Source organism: Amborella trichopoda, chromosome 9 (assembly GCF_054954075.1).
Source record: "Amborella trichopoda isolate Santa Cruz 75 chromosome 9, AtrichopodaSantaCruz75HAP2 v2.0, whole genome shotgun sequence".
NCBI lineage: Eukaryota > Viridiplantae > Streptophyta > Magnoliopsida > Amborellales > Amborellaceae > Amborella > Amborella trichopoda.
Genome location: NC_142344.1, coordinates 4846647 through 4861179, shown reverse-complemented (window position 1 = coordinate 4861179; position 14533 = coordinate 4846647). Strand labels below are relative to the sequence as shown.

The 14533-nt window shown below is 37.1% G+C and overlaps 1 protein-coding gene across 1 annotated transcript; it reads right to left on the bottom strand.

The window, feature by feature from the left end:
- Positions 1 to 496: 496 nt before the first annotated feature.
- Positions 497 to 13994, bottom strand: QPT (quinolinate phoshoribosyltransferase). Its single transcript, XM_088847286.1, has 9 exons — positions 13852 to 13994; positions 11723 to 11856; positions 11557 to 11620; positions 10977 to 11059; positions 4729 to 4812; positions 4457 to 4609; positions 1381 to 1557; positions 1202 to 1269; positions 497 to 896 (listed from the first exon to the last, which is right to left on the bottom strand). Exons 1-9 carry the CDS (start codon positions 13979 to 13981, stop codon positions 800 to 802), a joined length of 990 nt encoding a protein of 329 aa, XP_088703412.1. The 5' UTR covers positions 13982 to 13994; the 3' UTR covers positions 497 to 799.
- Between the last annotated feature and the right edge of the window lie 539 nt (positions 13995 to 14533).

The following is a 14533-nucleotide window of genomic DNA, read 5'->3' as shown; positions in this document are numbered from 1 at the left end:
TCTTTGTGATAGCCTTAAAATATATTTTCATCTTTAATTATAAAATTTAAAGCTTCAAAAATAATATAGATTGAACAAATCTATAAAACTTGAAAATATTGAAAATTTACAATTCAAAAATGCATTACAAGATGCATTATTTCCAAGACTTGAAATCAATTTTTTTCTCATGTCCATGCATCTTGATGTCAAGATGATCAATTTGAGGATATTTGGGCATCGAAACAACCTCTTCTAATGAAATTTTTGAGGTGGGCTCTAATTTGATTGTTTAGAACCTCGAGTCTATATAAACTTTTTTTTTAAATAAATAAATAAATAAGAAGAAGAAGAAAAAGCAGCTAAAGGCTAAGGAAATGTTGGTAAAGGGGTAATGTAATTACATAAAGTAAACTGAAGACACAAAATTACTACTCCCTTCAAAAGCAGCAAGCAAAATGTCATCAGTCATATTGGCCTGCCACCAATATACCCAGTTCAGTCTTTGCAAATGGAATTAAGCAATCCCCCCTTAAATTGAGGAATTTTTACTGCGGTGTTTGGACAATACAACCTAATAATGAAACCCAGTTTCCAATGCGAACTATGACTAATTACAACAAGACGACTGAAGCACTCTCCACGTTGCTTCTTCACTCAAACACGACAAATAACTGCAACTACAGCCATGCTGCTGTTTCTGTCTCTCTGAGCTTATTAACTTAATGAAGACCCTATATCATAAAATTTAAATAGAATGGTAACAAACTCAGTGCTTGAAATATTGATACACAAGGATGACATCATTCCTCATCAATATTCAGGCCCGGTTTGTTCGCCTGCCAACTTCCCGTGCCAGTTCCAAGTCAACTTTCAAAGAGATATCCAATGCTTTCACAGAGTGCGTGAGAGCCCCGCTGCCAAAACATCAACCGTATAAGAATTCCATGCCAACAAAGAACTCGAGGCTTCGATGGATTTCATGAAAGCAGAAACATGTTTTCATTCACTAAAAAATCTATAGAGAAGCATACCATTAGATTAGCATCATAGTTGCGTACAGTATATTGTACACAACATACACTGTCCATTCTGAGTGATGGGCATCAGAGAAAATAAAATTGGAACTAGTATTTACTGCTAATTCCTTCATATGCTCAATTATAGAAACTTTCTCATGTAGATTAATTTCCATGCTCAGATAAGAACGGAAGGTATTTACCTGGATATGTATGTTACACCTGTCTGCCCAATTTTATTAACTGTCTTTACAGTAACATTACCGGATGCCTGGGAAATGGTAAACACATTATGATCGGTAGAATTTAACTATTTAATGAAAACAAAACTAATAAAAAAGAAAAAACATGGACATGAGCATCAGGGAAAGTTAGAAGTTACCTCTGTTTCAAACTTTCCATCTATTAATTTAACAGCTTCCTTGAGCATAGAGACGTCAATATTCCCATTAGGGAGTGGAACAACCATATTATCCAACATTATGCGTGTCAATGAAGATCGTCTTTGTGAAGCATAAAGTAAGACCTCTTTCACTTCATCTAAAGTTCTCGTCTCAATCTAACATGAAAACAATAGAAGTGATAAGCATATGATAAAGTATTTGCTCATATATGCAAATAAGAAACAGTTGGCCAAAAAAGATATGCAGCAAGTATCACGGTAATAAAAAATTTAAATACCGACCAAAATAAATAACAAATATACCGAACCTATACAAAGTGCACAAGCAAGACACAATTGCAGATCATACTGATTCTAGATTTGAATTCACAACACTTAGCCAAAAAACAAAAAAATATTTAAATCAAACAACATGCTTCAAAAAAGGTATATGAGAAAGGACCGAATCTACTTTGACTTTAGTTTCCTTGGCAAAAGTAGATAACCATACAAGCAAAAGCATCAAATGCTAAAAATCATAGTGATATTTGGGTATAAACTTGTTAATTACCTTACTATTTCTGAAAAGTAAATTTTAAACCAGTTTGAGTGCTGAGTCTTGACTTCAACAAGAGTCTAATCCAGGGGCTTTCTCTTGTTTGACATGTTATGAGAGAATCATGGGATACATACAAATAGCACTGATGTCACTGCAGCTATCAACTGACCAAACTTACCTACACAACTGAGGTATCTTTTCCTTCCAAAGCATTCATTACAGAGATTGTGCTCACTCTCCTCAGAGAAATAGAGTGTCTAAACAACAAAAAAACAGTCACATAAAGGGCATCTATACTTTTTTTTCTTTTCTTTTTTCAGTAGGACTTTCTTCAAAGTAGCGAAAATCAAAGAGAACAAATATAAGGATCTAGACTATATTAAATGTATTATGAGTGATGATCAAAGGGTCTTGGTAAAGTTTAGGACGAAGAGAAAAGACCTCCACATGGTTGTTTTTTATTGATCTAGAGAAAGAATATAATAAATTACCTTGAGATTTAATTTGGTGGGTTTTGGAAAAAAAATGAGTCTCCAGATACTATATCGCTTGGTGAGAGATATGTACGAGGGAGCGCTAACTAGTGTGCAAACAAGTAGCAGAGAGACAAGTGAGTTTTTAGTGATAATAGATATACATCAGAGGTCAGAGTTGACTCATACCTCTATGTTTCAGTTATGGACAACTTAACTAGGCACCTACAAGATGAGGTATTGTGGTGTATGTTGTTCGTGGATGATATAGTTTTGATTGATGAGATCCAAAGCGGCATCAACACAAAGTTATAACTTTAGAGGGATGCTCTAGAATCTAAAGGTTTTAAAATTAGCTAGACTAAGAGTATATGGAATGCAAGTTTAATAATAATAAGCGTAGAGACAAGGAAGTAGTTAAGATTGACGGCCAAGAAATACCAAAATGAGCACACCTTCGATATCTTGGGTCGAATTAGAGCTGGGTGGGCGAGTTGGAGATGTGCAATCAGAGTTTTATATGATCATTGCATATCAATGAAGCTGAAGGGAAATTCTATAGGACAACTGTGAAACCAGCTTTGCTTTATGGGGTGGGGATGTAAGGTGATCAAGGAACAACATACACATAAGATGAGCGTAGCTGAGATGAAAATGTTGAGATGGATGAGTCAAAAGACAAGAAGAGATAGAATTTGAAGTGAATACATCTGGGAGAACTTAATACATGTGTGGCTTCAATAGGTGATCAAATGAGAGAAAATAGACTTCGATGGGTTGGCCATGTATCAGTGTTTCAAAAAGCGCTAGGCGGGTCCTAAGCGGCCTGGGGGGTCCAGGCCGCCCAGCGCCTAGGCTGGCGTCCAGAACCTGGGCGGCCCAGTCGAATCCAAAAAGGATGTCCATTTGAATACAAAAGGATATATAGTATAAAAAATAAAAATTAGGTATTTAGGACACTTACTTTGAGTTTGATTGCTCAATCTTCAAACTTCCACCTCAAAGTTGCTTCTAATGACTCAAAATCTTCTAAAAAAACCCCAATAGATTTATAAAACATCAAAAATTAAATCTAATATCAATGGGTTATGTGTTGATCAATTTTTGTCACCCTTCGATCCTCACGAAATCACCAAAAACTAGGTTTTTTTGGAGGCTTTCTCTCTCTAAAATGGGCTCCAATAAGTTTTAGGTTTCAAATGAACTTAAAACCATCATTCTAACCGTTTATATTCTAAAAAAAAATTTCACCTCTAGGAGGGGCGCCCGCCTAGGCGCTCGCCCAGGGACTGCTGCCCAGATTGGCCACCTAGGCCAGGGCAATGCCCCCAGGTCTTCTGGACCGCCTAGGCGCTGGGCAGTCCACTTTTTGAATCACTGCCATGTATAGAGCAGACCCAGTACAACACCTGTTAGGAGGTACAAGTTGGTTCAAACGGGTGGCTCAAAAAAGACAAAGGGTAAGCCCAAAAGGACATGGTTGGAAGTAGTGAGAAAAGATGTGACGACTTATGGCCTCACTAAAAGAATTGCTTACTTATTAGGCTAACTAAGGCCCTGACATCCTCATAGGCCATAGCATAGTAACTTTATTCCAAAATTACCATTCTTTCCCCACTTGCTCATTTTCACATTTACGTGACATCTTTCCAGCTCCTGCCAAAAGTCACAGAATCATTTCTCACATCAATTCCGGACTGGAAACTATGAATTTTCCAATAATAGGCTCGCCATGGAAGCAGATTACCAAAAGTTAACATTATATGGGGTAATCAAGCACCCAGAGAAGCCATTAATTTCAACACATAGTAGTTGCCTGTCAAATGAAATCACGTAACATGTAACAGCCAGTTAGGAGGTTCTTATGCTATTTGGCGCTCTCACGAAAAGTGAACCGATAGGGTCCCACTAGTAGGCTGGCAAAAGAGGCCAAAGGCCCTTAAGAGTGTTAAGGAACATTTGATTGCATTGTCACAACATTTTACAGAGCATAATATAGCAGAATATATGTAATGGATAATTTGTTATATCACATGAAAAATACCTCAACAGGAATTTTAAGATTTCTCTGTTCCAAATACTGGTCCACAGATGCGAGGGCACTAGTGATACCTCCAGCGACTGATATATGGTTATCTTTTATCATCACCATATCAAATAAACCCATCCTATGATTCTGACCTCCACCAATAAGGACCTGAAACATAACAGGCATACAACATATCAGATTAGAACACCTAAAAACCAATAAATTTAACAAGATAGACATAAATAAAAAATTTGACATGACACTACAGCAGGAGATATGATACAGACCGCCCACTTATCCAACAAACGTAAACCTGGGGCAGTTTTCCTTGTCTCTAAAATACGTGCAGGATGTGCAGCATCTGCCATTGCCTGAAAGACGAGAAAATCAGAATCTTGATGTAATTAATTGAAATAATCATGTGAGAGTAGTATGAAACCAATGACTTATAAAAAAAAGATAGGAACAACAACAACAACAATACAGATGACAACAACAACTTAATAAATCTAATAAAAAAATTACATAATCTAATGAAATAAATTCATATAAAGCATCTAACATGCAACTCAATATTGAAGAAGAACAGAGTACCAATCTATCTGCTCAAATAAGAGATCTGCCATGAAAACTCTGTCCCCAAACCTCCCATTGGCAACTATTTTTTTTTTTAATCGTTGAGACGTATCATTAAAAGAATTGATAAACGAGTAGTTCCTCCTATTACGAAAACAGTGAATATACAAACAAATTCTACAAAATTTAAAAAAATTAATCACAACCACTTTTAAGTATGGTCACAACCAAGTCTTGCTTAACCATCCCTTCTATTGCAAGAGAGTCTGCCTCCACATTAGACTCTCATGTATGAACAACGATCACCTGCAGTTTCCTAGCATATTGACATATCTCACCAAAATCAAAAAGGCACTCCAAAGTTTCCATTGGCAGGATTCCTTTTCAATGGCCCATGCAACAACATTATGGGGAATCACCTTCAGCAATCATTCCACTCCACCTCATGTCTATCCTTTTGAGCCCAGCTAGCAACGATAGTGCCTCTTATTCAATTGCTGCCCAATAATGAAGAGACCCGGAGTTACAGCTGCCAATAGGCTGAGTGCTGGGCCTGATCCTTGCCTGAACTTTTTTTAGCAAGGCCAGGTCCCACCCGGACCCAAATAATTTTCTCAGGTTAGGCCCGGGCCCAGCCCAGCATGGCCAGCATCCATGGATCCATTTCCATGGAATAGTAAAAAATTTGAGAAGACAATGGTTCAATATTTTAAATTTTAGGCGCTCTTAAAAAGTAGGTTTTCTTAAATTCCAATGTAAGAAAAATCCATTTTTGGTGTCATGTAATCAATGTGCCAGAGCGGGTGTAAGTTAAAGAGGAACAGAAAAAAAGGAAGAGCAAGACTTTTCCTTTGCTCCCCTGTTCTTTTTTTTCTCACTCTAGTATTTCGGTCTGTTATATCATTAATCTGTGTTTATTGTAGAGAGAGAGTTAGTTAAAACAATAAAAAAGAAGTGGAAAAGTTAGAGAGAGAGAGTGAGAAAGTGTATTGTACTATTGTATAGAGAATGTGTTAGTTAAAACAAGAAAAAGAAGTGAGAGAAGTTTGAAAGAGAAGTAAGAGAGCATTTTATCTCAACTATTAATGCATGTGCGGCATTTACCTTTTAATTGAGAAGTTTGAAAGAGAAGTAAGACCATGTTTTATCTAAACTATTAATGCATGTGCGGCACTTACCTTTTAATTAAGAAACTTGTCATGACTGCTTGGTTTTACATTATGATCAAGATTAACCTTTCAAAGGCAATTCAAAACGATGTACCTATTTTTATTATAAATTCCAGCTGGGCAAAGGGCAGCCTGGGCCCGCCAGAAATGAAAACAGGCTTCTATCTTTAGGCCCAGGACAAGAATGCGGGACTTAAAATTGGGCCCAAAAGTGAGGCTGGCCCAAAAGCCGCAGACTGGCCAAGCATGTTGGCAGCCCCACCTGGAGTATGCCAAGAGAATTCTCCTGCGATGATCCCTTAATATACCCCTAGACCTGCAGATCGCAGGTCCCCTTTGGAGCTCCCATCAAAGTTGAGCTTGTAACACCACTTCTTGGGCCTGCAGGCTTTGGTAGCACTGCTGCAGCAATCTCCTTCCACTTTGTTTCAATGTCACTCATGGATAGGCCCCAGAATTCCTTTTAAGCTCTTGCCCATGTAGCAACTGTGGCCCTTATAATCTGTTTAATACTTTCAACTCCTCGGGTTTTTATTGTTGAAGCACCTTTCTTTCCTTTCCATTCCAACCATACCAGCTAGAGAAATGCCAATACCATTAAATCCACATGTAAGACCCACCTTGGGAAGTGGCAGGGAGAACCATTGCTTTGTCATGCCCTCAACAGGGGAGGATTGGACCCAAACAACTCCAAATAAATCCAAGAAAAGGTCTAAAATCATTTATTAAAGAGGCAGTGCAAAACCAAATGATAGACGCTCTGCTTTGCATAATACACATATTCGTGATCGCCATACCAGATTCCATCAAACTATTGAGGGTGAGCATTCTGCCTGGCACTACGCCTCAGTTTTATGGGGGCCAGGACTGACCACACTCTGCTAGCAATTGAGTTATCTGCTTCACTCCAAATAACAAGTTAATAACTTTATACATTGAACTAAAGGAAAATGCACCCCGTATTGTCTGGTCCCCAGAAGTCTCTATCCTCCTAGATGAAAAGAAGAAAATCCTGAGCAAGAGCTGCAAACTTTGGAAGGCCTCAATCTCTCCATGCTTCAATAGTTGCCTTGAGCCTAGGGTTCAGATATTGTTCATGCCAGAGCCTTCAGCTAACTCTCCACAGTCACTTACAAGCTTTGGGGCCAGAGAAAACCAGGCTGGATAGGCTTCTTTAGAAGGCTGTGACCCACTCCAAGGGTCTGACCAGAACCTAGTCCTGCTCCCATTTCTTCCATATATTGTACAGTATACACAAAGGCCAGCCTACAACGGTTCACCTATTTCCATGTTCCACAAACCCTTTGATTGGTTAGGTAGGCTTTTATTAATATTCTTCCATATGCCACAAAGCCTTTGATTGGTTAGGTAGGCTTTGATTAATATCCTCTCTCCTCACCATATTTCTTCTTTACAACTTCTTTCCATAGATGCTCACTTAGTAGACCGTATCTCCACCACCAATTAGAAAGTAAAGCTGGTTTATTGACCTAATTGTCTTAAGACCAATTCCCCTTTGCTCCCAATCCCCCTTTGCTCTTTGGCCTATAGAGATACCTTTTCTTCTCTGCCCCAACCCACCATCCTGGACCCCATGGGTGAGTTGCTCCAACTAATCAACATGGTCAACACAGTCATGCACTTCAGTTATAGCACCAGCCATGGTCACACTCGTTGACCAACATTTTGGCTCTGATACCAAATGACATGGGGTAAATTCTTACGGCCCACCCTGTGTGGTGCCAAGCCTAAGTTCTACCTAGACAAAGGCTAGACCAGCCTTCCAGAAACCCACACAAGAAAATAGAGCATGAACACACACGAGGGTCACACACAAGCAATAGTCAAGGGCTGTAGCCCAATAGTATTCCATTATACACTTGAAATATATACAGCCACGGTGTCCCCACCAAGAGCCAGGCAAAGGGGTCACGGTTTACAAATTCAAACACACAGCCTTGCCAGCACCATGACCTGCATAGAGGCCACCTGGCCACCTCATCAAGTTCTCTATGTGATTGCTACTAAGGCTGGAATTGTGGAAAGGAACAGACAATATATGGGGAACCTGGACAAAAAGTAGATTTGATTAAGGTGATCCTCCCACCCAAAGATAACAGTCTTGTGTTCTATCCTCTGGAACCTCTTGAGGATGCCACCCTCACTACTATTTGTGGCTTACCTGAGCAAAGGAAAATACCAAAATACCTATTGGGCAGGCTATCAATCCCACAATGAATACCCTCAGTGAGCTCGATCAGTTTGTGGACAGGAACCAACACTTCCATCAGCCTCATTTTTTTCCCTGTTCACCCTGCGACCTGAGGCCATGTAAAAATAGTGAAGGAACAACCATAACTTCCCCATCTGCTCTTTAGTAGAATTTTGAAAAAATTTGGGTAGCATCCGCATTGTGAGTGATATATAAACAGACCACTCTAAGAAACCTAAATTCCTAACAATCACTTAGCCTTGTAGACTCCATGAAGCCTACTACTTAAAGCCTCTGTTAAAAATGAAAAGAAAACGGAGACAAAGTGTCTCCCTGTCTTACTCCTTTGGGAGCTTTCAAGAAACCCTTAGGGGAGCCATTAATGACAATAAAGAGGTGGACAATGCATAAACATTCTGGAATCCATTGATTCCATCTTACAAACAACTGGAATTCTGTCTCTATATATTGAATGGATGCATTCATGGACTGTAGATGCACTATCCAAGATTTGGCTATCCTTGACAAATGCTGCCTCAGGTAAAGAAATAACGTGATCCATCTCTTCCCTGAATATAATGATGCTAAGGCTTTTGAAAAAAATTTGTAAATACTCTCGAGCAATGGTTTAAAAAACGGATCGGTGACCTGGATTGGGCTTCTAAAAAACCGATCCGGATCGGCGATCCGGATCGGGAATCGGGTGAATCGGTCAGAATAAAGCTTAAAAAAAATCCGAAAAAATTATTAAAATTCATTATAAATATTGTTTTTTAGGAATTCAATAAGAAATGAGGGTACTCCATTAAGAATTTTCATGTTTTTGAATGAATATGCGAATATTGATATGTTCTTTCCCTGCATGAACCGCCATTCAGCATTTAATTTACATCACACAAAAGGATAAACATATAATTATCATGGAATAAGTATATCAACATACATGGACTACAATAAAGCATAAAATTAGTAACATATGATCTAAAAATAAAATGATAGACGACGTTATTTTTCTTCTTGGTCACGCTGGTGCCATTGATTGAATTCGTTTAACAATTCATTGATTCGATCTAAAAACGAATCATCGATATTAGCAGGCGTCTTGACTATTCCCAAATCCCTGAGTGTTAGTGTTTTGTTGTGTTCCCAATCTAAAATCCCCGAAGATTGTCCATCCTTCATGCTCACCTGCACTGTCGTGCTCATCCCTACACTGTTGCTGTTGGGACTCGATATGTGAATAATATAGCTGGGATAGGGTGGCCTCAGAATCATCATCGCTCTCATTTCTCTTTGAATAATATGGATTAAAAAAAAAAAATAACAAATTTTCAAAAAAATCGATTATGGATTAAAAAAAAAAAATCACAAATTTTCAAAAAATTCTATCATGGATTACAAAAAAAAATTCGATCATGGATTAAAAAAAAAAAATCACAAATTTTCAAAAAATTCTATCATGGATTACAAAAAAAAATTCGATCATGGATTAAAAAAAAAAAATCACAAATTTTCAAAAAATTCAATCATGGATTACAAAAAATTCGATCATGGATTACATAAAATTCGATCATGGATTACATAAAATTCGATCATGGATTACAAAAAAAAACAAACAAAAAAAAACAAAAAATTCAATCATGGATTACAAAAAAAGAAAAAAACAATGCAATCATGGATTACAAAAAATTCAATCATGGATAACAAAAAACTCTATCATGGGTTACAAAAAAAGCAAAAAACAAAAAATTCGATCATGGATTACAAAAAAAAAACCAAACATTTCGATCATGGATTACAAAAAAAAAACAAACATTTCGATCATGTATTACAAAACATTCAATCATGGATTACAAAAAATTCTATCATGGGCTACAAAAAAAAAAAAAAAATTCGATCATGGATTACAAGAAAAAAAAACAAACATTTCGATCATGGATTACAAAAAATTCGATCATGGATTACAAAAAATTCTATCATGGGTTACAAAAAAAAGAAAAAAACAAAAAATTCGATCATGGATTACGAAAAAAAAAAAACAATTCGATCATTGATTACAAAAAAATCGATCAAGTATTACAAAAAAATCTATCATGGATTACAAAAAAAAATTCCATACGGGACTCGCTGATTCACTGTACTGACTCGCCGATTCCGTACAGTGAATCGGCGAGTCACTGTACAGAATCGTCCGGTTCTCTCTAGAACCGGACGATTCCCGTTTTTCGCCGATTCGATCCATCCATGGCGATTCCCGAGTCGAACCGGGAGAGTCCGGTTCGACTCGGCGTTTTTTTAAACACTGCTCTCGAGCATACTTATAGGATGCAGATCAAACAAATTTTGGGTTGATTAATCACATAAATTTATGTGAAACTGGCATTAGCCTGGACATAGTTGCCAAGAAAAGTTAAATTTACAATTTTCAAGGGGTAAACCAAAAAGAGATGATTTTTTAATATATACAATGGCAATCAAAAGGGCATCCCTATTCTTAAGATGCATATACTTTTGGAATTAATCTTTTTAAGAAGATAAGCCCATTTTATAGCTCCTTGTACTAGACTAGAAATCGCACCTTTGTATGTGTCGCTATCCCACTCATTCTCTGCATAAAATTTAGCACAACCCTTTCTGCCACCAGAATACTGTGTGCACATCCTATAAAATAGTTTGTTTTTAGATACAAAAATCTATTAGCATTTACATAATGGGCGCGGTTTGTATAGAGCCGAGCCTCTAAACAATCAAATTAGAGCCCACCTTCAAATAGTGTCGAGAAATGTAGTTTCAATCCTGGAAATCTTTGTGGTAGCCTTAAAATATATTTTCATCTTTAATTACAAAGTATAAAGTTTCAAAAATAGTGTCGATCGAGAAGATCTATGAAAATCTTGAAAATTGACAGTCCAAAAATGCGTTACAAGATGTATTATTTCAAAAACTTGAAATCCATTTCTTCTCATGTCCATGTATCTTGATGTCGAGATGATCAATTTGAGGATATTTGAGCATCAACAAAACAACCTCTTCGGGTGAAATTATTTAGGCGGGCTCTAATTTGATTGTTTAGAACCTCGGCTCTATATCAAAAATTTCGTTACATAATAATTACCAGAAATCAGCTTTTAAGAAAAGTCAAGTAACATTATACGCACCATACACTTTGCCAAACTGGACACCTTTGTTTATATCATCTCCATCACTCCGAGACCATTCAACCTTACCAAAAAATTAAAGAAAATTATGCTGCATCTTAATCTATACAATAATACAAAGGTTGCACACTTCCCCCTCAAACCAGAGTTAGCCCAAGGTTTCAACCTTCAATAGAGGATCAACCTCCATGAAAACGATATCTGCAACACCAATTCCAGCGATAACACCATCCTCCTTGGCTAAGAAATGGGCTTCCCCTTCCTTGTCAGCTGGAATAGTGGCTAAGCAACTCACATCACCTGCCACCAGAAACAAAACAGCCAAAAAGAAGAAGAAGAAGGACAGGTGTCAACAAAAATATGAAGACATAGGATCCTTGTATGAGGACATCAAACAAGATGAAGCAAAATGGGATACACCAGGAATATCTTCAAATAGCATTTTTAATAAACAATGATGCCTTTTGTATGCCACTTAGTTCATATATAGAAGTACTTCATAAGCAACAGGAGTGGTAAATACAAATAACTAACATCTGCCACATGTTGTAATTGTGCATAGTTAGGTGCAGCCTTCGAGCAGCATAGCAAGATTTGGGTATCTTCTATTCTTAGGTCTGCTAATCCAAGTAATCCAAAATAAATAAGTTGTAAAAGAGAGAAGGGGAAAGATTTAGCCACTCTCTTTTTTTGTTACTTGGCCACCCACCATGTTAGGTGGACAATTGAAAAAAGTGAATGGCTGCATCTGCCCTCATATGGAAATACCAAAATAGCACACACGGAATGATCGATGTAAGACTCATTTGGCATGATATTTTAACAAATTATAAGAACATCACCAATGAGGCTGTTCTATGGATCCTTTTGATACATTGCAAGCATTGGACGATAATGGATTCCAGCCATTCAGTCATATTTGGGCAAAAGGGAAGCAGAAGATTGTATGCAAGATTTGTCATCCATAAAGCCAGTGAATTATTCCAAAAACCATACAATTAACTTAATTCATAAATAGTTCCTATCTAGTTTACTGAGGCTTTAAAAACATTGACCTTAAAATGGTTGTAAATGTCTTTTTTCAGGGATTAAATTTCAAAGAAACAAACTGAAAGGAAAATGTCAGTAACATTGAAAAGGGAAAATAACCCATTATTGATGAAACTTGGAGAATTGGAGCAATCGATTTGGATGTCCAACAAGTTAAATGGGATATTTCTCAAAATTCAATCTCAACAAATGAAGAATTGAAAACCTAAATCTTGAGGCTGAGAATCAAAAGAGCAAACATATTTGGTAATCCCACAGCATCGAAGCCATGAAGCTTTTGCGCCATCACAAGCCATGCTATACACTACAAATTGTGTAAGTTTCAAGACTGCTCCTTTGTCATCCCATGACATTTTCCCCATCTCCTCGAGCAAAGACAACCATTTCATTTCATTCAGAAATAATATAAATCAATTAAGCAAATCTGACCTGTTGGAATTGAAAAATAACATTAAATAAATAAAAATAGCAATATGAAAATTTTAGATCTATCTAGTCACTAACATCAGGTTAGGTGCAATCATAAGTTATCTAATAAATTATAGTTCGATCCAAAGTCCAATTCCATATATATATATGAGTGTGGTACTGTGTTTTGTATAAGGTTGAGGCCCTAAACAATCAAAGTAAGGCGCACCTTCAAATAGTGTCAAATCTCTAATTATAAAATTTAAAGCTTACAGACTAGTGTACATCGAGCAGATCCATGAACACTTGATAATCTTGAAAATTAACAGTCCAGAAAATGTATTACAAAATACAGTGTTTCCAAGACATGAAATCAATTTTCTCTCATGTCTATACATCTTGAGGTTGAGATGATCAATTTGAGGATTTTGGACATTGAAACAACCTCTTCTAGTGAATTTTTTAGGTGCACCTCAATTTGATTGTTTAGGCCTCACCCTTAAATAAAATTTTCCCTTTACATATTTATATAAGAAAAATGACAAAAGCCAATTCTATAATATGCATGGAATCATGTAACAGTGTTATCAAAATAAATTATTCCACTCAAATTACGTCTGAAACTAATATCCTAATTTGTATAAAAGTAGGATCTCCAGCTTACTTCAAGATTCAACAACTCTTATGGAAAAAAGCCTAACCAAAAAATGAGTATAACAAGTGCAAATGTGGACTTCCCTTCCATAATTTGCAGGCATCTACATTGTGTAATCGTAGAAATCCACACTAACCTAAATATTAACGAATCAGAACATGAAAATTTCCATCAAATCTCACCTCTGTCACCTGCGTCTTCTGCAAGAGCAAGCTTGATAACAGCTTTGAGGTCATAAGTGGGGTGAGAAGGTGGAGGAATGGACATTGATCGTAGGAGTTGTGCTTGAACACTGGTTCCAACTGCATACATCTTAATCGCCGGCCTGAAAATAATAAAAATAGAAAGTTTAATTCCCAGATAATATGTGAACAAATAAGACATATGACGAAGAGAGAGATTTTCACGGATTAGGGGAACACAGAGAAGTGGTTAGACAAAGATAGGGGATAAAAATGACAGAGAGAGAGAGAGGGAAGATGTCAAAACTTGAAGAGATGGAAAAAATAGTAACAATGGAAGATCGGAAATGAAAAATGAAGAAACTAGATAGAGACAGAGATGACGAATGGTGAAAATTGAGTGACATGGACTGGAGTGAAATTTAGTGAGAGAGAGAGAGAGAGAGCGAGAGATCCAAACTTGAAGGTATATGAAAAAGGCAGTAAAAATGGAAGATGGGAAATGAAAAATGAAGACACGAGAGAGAGACCTGGATGAAGAAAGGAAGGAATGGAGGGTGAGTGGCGGAGGTGGCGACGCTGAGATGGAAAACATCGAGTATGATTAGTGGTTGGTGTCATTGGAATTCTGCAATTCCCAGTATTAATATGAACCTCTTTCCCACAGAGGTTTCAATTTCAT

Excerpts from the sequence above, each read along its gene's own strand:
- QPT (XM_088847286.1), bottom strand. The coding sequence starts at position 13,981 with ATGTATGCAGTTGGAACCAGTGTTCAAGCACAACTCCTACGATCAATG. Across the intron at positions 1,270-1,380 it reads ATGGAAAGTTTGAAACAGAG|GCATCCGGTAATGTTACTGT; the intron begins GTAACTTCTAAC and ends ACCATTTCCCAG. Across the intron at positions 897-1,201 it reads GGTGTAACATACATATCCAG|CGGGGCTCTCACGCACTCTG; the intron begins GTAAATACCTTC and ends ATGTTTTGGCAG.